At 53.5% G+C, this 6,000-nt stretch overlaps 1 protein-coding gene across 5 annotated transcripts in view; it reads right to left on the minus strand.

The window, feature by feature from the left end:
• Window positions 1-3,839, minus strand: part of NRP1 (neuropilin 1) — a 114,355-nt gene extending 110,516 nt beyond the window's left edge. For all 5 annotated transcript variants that reach the window (XM_050890723.1, XM_050890722.1, XM_050890721.1 and 2 more), the window contains exons 1-2: window positions 3,785-3,839; window positions 3,106-3,579 (exon numbers count right to left, since the gene is read on the minus strand). In XM_050890723.1, coding sequence (XP_050746680.1) covers window positions 3,106-3,172 — 67 coding nt within the window. In that variant the 5' untranslated portion in view covers window positions 3,173-3,579; window positions 3,785-3,839. The remainder of the gene's footprint in view (window positions 1-3,105; window positions 3,580-3,784) is intronic.
• Between the last annotated feature and the right edge of the window lie 2,161 nt (window positions 3,840-6,000).

The raw sequence follows: 6,000 nt of genomic DNA on the forward strand, positions 1-6,000 counted from the left end.
CTCTCCGTGCCCATCCTTAAGTCCAGCAGCCGGACAGGCAGCAGGTAGCAGAAGATACCCCATTTCTAAACAGTACCCTTTTAAAAAGCCCCCCACCCTGAGCAAACAGTGCCCCTTACAGTGTTAAAACCTTGCATCCTCACAACAGCGTTAATGTTGGCTCAGAAGGGCGTCTAAGACACAATTGTCTCCAAAAAGTATAATCTTCTTAAATTTGAAGTTTTAAGGAAAGCTGGGAGGAGAGCTAAAAGGATGCCATTTGACCCCCTGCCCAGCTATGGGATAAGCCTGGTCTGTGTCACTGACCACTGGGATTGTCTTGGTGGATCCAAGCTCATTTGCAGCAGACCCTCCCTTTGTTTTATCAGTCCATAAATCTAGGCAGGCTGAAACTATCTGTGCTCTTCAAACCCAGGGTAGCAGAGAACAAAGTGGTTTTAGTGAAGCAGAAATCATCCACTATTTATTCCTTCAAGGAAGTTTGTTCATGCTTGGAGACTGCATCAAAGTAATGGAGCAGAACAACATCCTTTCCTCTTCCCTCTGTTCCTTCCTCCCTCCAACAACAACAAAGATTTATTTCTAATAGCAAAATAGTTGCAAAAGTTTCCAGAATCACGAAGTGTGACTGTGAAATGTGTTATGCTGCATCTTGCTCCTTTGGCCAGTATTGTCAGGGTTACATTTTAAGGTTTATAGGAAAAATAAAAAGGGACAAGAAATCCAACCTACACAGTCACTCACTTCACTGTCCAGTGCAGGTTTGTGTTACCGCTTTTTTACTACTATGGATTTCTTTCTATAGACCTTCAGGGAGGAAAAACTTTCTCCACACATTGATTGTTTAATTTTGAGCAATAAAATATGACAGTAAACTACAGACAGGAAGAATGTCCACACTAAAAAGCAAGATTATATCTCACTACATCCCAATAATGGTATATACAGGCTGCAGTGCTGTATCTAATACATTCCCTGTGAAAGCAAAATGGCATTCCTTGCTCTCAGCATGAATTTATAAAGGTATGGGATTTTATTGTAGGAAAAACAGGTCAAATGGAAATGAATGAGGACGTGCACATCAAAAATGCATAAAGCTACACGCTTTATAGAAATTATTTGCCATAAATTAGGAGGGAAGGGGATGATATGTACTCAGCTGTATGGTCAAAACCCAGATATTGCTAAGCATGTTGCTGGGAAAGGCTATCTTGTTATTTATTTCTGCTTTGCCTTTGCAAAACAGGCTCTTTTCCTCCGACCAAAACAAAAGGCGTTGCAGCTCAAAGCTCAAAAGCTGTCACTGGTGATCTTGATAATCCGCTGTCTGGGGTTCTCAGGGAATCTTGCCTTTTCCTCCTTGTGTAAGCACACTCAGAAAGTGATCCTGTCTCATTAAGCCCACTCCAGCCCTGCAAACAACATGGCAGAGTCTGGCATCTGTTAAATGCCTGAAATAAAGCAGTGCTGCTTCCAGTCACTTGACAGAGTCACTTCAGAGGACGCTGAGGTGGACTCACTACCACCAGCGCTCCTTAATCTGCGACTTCTGGGAAAGTGACAGTGTAATAAGATAATGCGGTCTGCTAGACTCCCTGGCTCTGTGCAATCTCTCTCACACTTGATTAAGAAGAGCAGTTTCTAATGACTTTGGACCATTAGTTCTAAATAAGGTTAATGAATTAATTTAGCGGACACTAGTACTGCATGTAGGTGAAGGTGGCATTAGTAGGTCTGGTAGGTTATATAGAGGAGGATAATGGCCTTGGTGACTCCAGCAGGGCCACCACATTAACCGCTCATGGTGGAGGCTTCTGCCCAGCAACCCACCCTACTCTCCTTCTTTTAATGGGGAGAAATGATCAACAAGAGCACCGGGTGCCCCCCTCCCACCCTTCAGAGGGTGCAGGACTAGGGGCAGTCCCGGTTTATGTAGGAGCCAGGAAGGCGGCTGCCCGCACCCCTCACCTGGGCTGGGGGGATGAGCAAAGTGCACCTCTCGGAGCATCCCCAAGCCAGGCTTGGTGCACGCCTCTAGCGCCTTCGCTCCTGCGCCACAGTGCTGGAGGAGGCAGCTCGTCCTGATTAAATTAAGCAGCCTCCTCAAAACATATTGGGAAAGAGATTAACTTCCATCATAAAACAGGCAATTTTAATACTCTCTCTTCCACGACACTCCACTTGTGGTCCCTTATTAAAACAATATACCAGCGTAAGTGGAGGGTGCTCTCTTCTTTTAATTACTTTGATTGAAAACCCAGTCAGGCAAAAGCAAATATTTGATAATTAGTTAATAATAATTGCTCAGGATTTGTCAGGAAAGGAAAACTCACACAAGCTGTTTCGTGTGCGAGAGCTAAACGTCAAGCAGTCCCACAATTAGACCATCTTTAAAAATGCATCATGCAGTGAAATATTCACGGTGCTCTGGCATTGTTCGGGGAAGGAGGAGCATGCTGCTTTTAATTAGTTGTGTTTTCAAGGGCTGCCTGATAGTACACTAGCTACATCAGTCATTTGTTACGGGATTTCTCTCTTGGAAGGGAGTCTTGAGCCTTCACAGAAAAGCTCAGCTTCTTTCTTGGCACTGTGCAAGTTGCACGTAAACTGCAGGCTGGGGAAAGGGGTAGTCTAGGTAGCTCTCCATTTGAAGACTACCCGCAGGTACACACACAGCTAGTAAAAGGCACGATAATCTGAAATCTTACGCTTCGGAAAAAGAAAGTGGGGGGAGAGAAAGCCTTCCCTTTAAAGTGTTCATTATCTTTCAGATATCGAAGGCAAGACTTATTTAATTACCTATGGGAGGAAACATTATTAAGATAATTGGTTGTCCTGATCTAGTGAGAACGAGCAGCTTGCTTTATACAACAACCCAAAAGAGCAGAAAATAAAGTCGGAAGGCAATGCCAGGGCGGGCGATCCTCTGGCGAGGACCGCGCCGCCTCCCTCCTCCGGCAGAAAGTTCCCCCCAGCCGGGCTCAGGTCGGTGCCGGCCCCACCGTCCGCCGTGCCCCACCGTCCGTCCCCGGCTCTGGCAGCCCCGGAGCCCAGCTCCGCGGCTGCCAGCCCAGGCTGAGACCCGACGTCCCCCGTGACACTTACCGCTTCGCAGAGCCCTGGCGAGGGTGAAGGTGAGGGCTGCACAGTGCAGGAGAAGTCCCCAATCCATTTTCCCTTCCGACAGCAGGGAAAAGAGGAAAAAACAAAAATAAATGCCCTCCACGCACAACTCTTCCTAGGTCTTAAATCCTCCAGCCGGAGTCAGGAGCAGAAAGCACGGTCCACAAGGGCAGTCCCGGGGGCAGAGGGAGGCTGGCTTCTTTCTGTGCCTCAAGTCGCCCGCATCCTGTCATTTAGCTCCGGCTCCCTCTCCCTTTCCCCACACTTGTTCCTTCTCCAGGCGCCGCTGCCCCTGCCATTCCCAGCGAGACTAGAAAGCCAAATGAAAACGAGGGGGAAAAAAAAAAAACCAAAACCCAACAAACACACAAACAAGACAGACAAAAATCCTCGCGGCTGCTGGCACGTCGGGAGCGCTCTGCCGGGGCGGGCTCCGGGAGACGGGGCGGGGGGGCTCTGCGGAGGGGAGAGAAGGAAGGGAAAGCGGCCGTGAGCGGGGACCAGCCGGGCGCTGGAGTTTGGCAAACTGCGTCCCCCCCCCCGCCTGCCCCGCTCTCCCGCGGCCGCGGCTCCCGCGGGGCCGGCAGCCCCGGGGCGGCGATGCCCGGCGGTGCCCGGCACTGCCCAGCCGGGGCGGCGGTGCCCGGCGCCCCGCACTCACCTGCCCTGGCGGGAGGCGAGCGAGCGCGCTGCCGCCGCAGGCACTCCCGGCCGGCCGGGGAAGGGAGAAGCGCCCGGGCGGCTCCTGCTCGCAGCCTGAGGAAGAGGAGCGCAACTCAGCGGCAATAAGAGAGGCCGAGGAGCCGCCGTCTCCCAAGCCCCAGTCCCCTCCCCCTCCCCGCCCTCCTCCTCCTCCTCCTCCTCCTCAGCCCCCCAAGACATCGGCAGCGCGGAAGAACCAACAAACAAACACGGCAAGCCCCAGCCCTGAGACCCAGCCGGGTCGGGGGCTGGCTCGGGGGGACGCGGGGGAGAGAGGGGGGACGAGAGGCTGCCTCCCCCGCCGCGGCAGGTAGCGCCGATCCAGGCGGAGGCACCCACCTGCGCCCCGCCGGCTCCTGCGTGGCCCCGCGCAGCCCGGCCCTGCCCGGCCCTGCCCGGCCGCCCCCGCCACCCCGGCCCCACACCCAGACACACACACGCACCCCTGCCCGCCTCCCGGCCCGCTCCCTCCGCCGTGCCCCGCGCCCCGCCGCCACCCTGCCCCGTCCCCTCCCGGGCCTCCCCCTCTGCCACCTTCTCCCCCCCCCGTCCCCCAACACTCTCTTTTTGTTTCGTGCCAGTGTGCAGCCGAGCACCCGGCCCCGTGCCTGTCCTTCGGAGTCCCTACCGTCCCCCAGTAGGACACCACCATCCCCTGTGATCCTAGGGACTGCTGGCTGGCGCTGGTGTGGGGCGAGGTGTGAGGACCCGCCGTAGGGGACCCCCAGGTGGCAGGCTCACCTGGACCCACCGCCCTTGTCCCCTTTGCATTTCTGCATCTCTGGGGGGCCTTCCTGAACCCTCTCCCTCCCGACCCTCTTCCCACCTCCCTTCTCGCCCACCCTGGCTGTTATTCCTGCCTCTCTCAGCTTCCCTTGCGGCTTTGCCCCCCCAGTCTGTCTGTCTCTCATGAAGCCTCCTGAGGGGCTGAGGAGCTGCTGGGGTCCCCCGGGGCCAGCTCTGCTCCCCAGGGAGGCTATGTAGCATGAAATCCCCACTGGGGAGTGTGTGTCTCCTTCTGAGCAAACCCCCATCCCCCCCGCTGGCACCAGGGGACAGGCACAAAGCGGGGACATAGTGGGCTCTGAATCCTGCTGCTTTGGCTGCACGGTCTGGTGCTCACCAGCTATGGGGCCTGTCCCTTCCTTGCCCCATTGCCCTCCCGTACAGGCTCTTCCTGCACCCGGGGAGTGATTACCTAGCTGAACCCGACTGCTTCTTTTATGTGGAGCGCTTTGAGCTCCCTCTGTGTGGAGGCAATCCAGTTGCTGGGGTAGGGGTTAGAGGAAGAGCTCTAAGGCTGAAAGCTGAAACAGTGTTAAATGGTCCCCAAAGATGGGTCTGCGCTAGGAAAATGACCTGCGGCCAACGGTGGATGTCAGCCACTCTCATCTCCCAGAGCAGAGTTTGAAAACAATTTGATACTGGTGCACAGCCGAGGCAAACTCTGTTAATGCTTCATCAGGAAAAAGGCCTGTTAGAGGACCTACTCCACAAGGAGTCTTTCTGAAGGATGCAGAGGGAAAAGAGTGGGGCTTTGCTGGGGGCAGGGTCATCCTCCAAATGTAGCCGCAGCAGTAAATCCCTGTCCACTCTGAAGATGTAACTATGTTTGAAATAGTTTGAAAACTATTTCAAACATAGTCGTAAGTCTGCAGCCACACAGATTAACTACAAATGCGTTACATCTGTGTTCAGGAATCATACACAGATTCAGCCTCCTCCATCCCTTTGTCTCCAGCCACGAGTCTGAGCCTTCCACTCTCACTCTCCCTCGCTGTCCTTTTGAAGCCCCGACTTTAAGGTCAGCTGAAGTCTGGAGATTAAGTCCGTAGGAAATCTGTCTGCCGGTTTCATACTGCACACTCTCTCATCACTACTTTCAGAGTTTTTGCCAGACATTCCCCTTCTCTTCCATGATTGCAGTTCTGTAATATCGTGCACTAAAGTGCAGTTTGATCCTGTTATACTCTCTGTACACTTCATTCTTTCCTTCCTTAGCTTCTGCCTCTGCCCCTGCCCCTGCCCCTGCCCATGCCTGTGTCTGCAGGCAGGCTGGAAACCAGGCAGGCTGGAACTAGTCAGACTGAGTTATTGGGTTCAGTCTCATTTCCCCATCTTTAGGCAGTCTCTGGATCATCATATGCAATACTTAAGCATTTCCTTGATTGATTG

This window comes from Gymnogyps californianus, chromosome 2 (genome assembly GCF_018139145.2).
Source record: "Gymnogyps californianus isolate 813 chromosome 2, ASM1813914v2, whole genome shotgun sequence".
NCBI classification, from domain to species: Eukaryota; Metazoa; Chordata; class Aves; order Accipitriformes; family Cathartidae; genus Gymnogyps; species Gymnogyps californianus.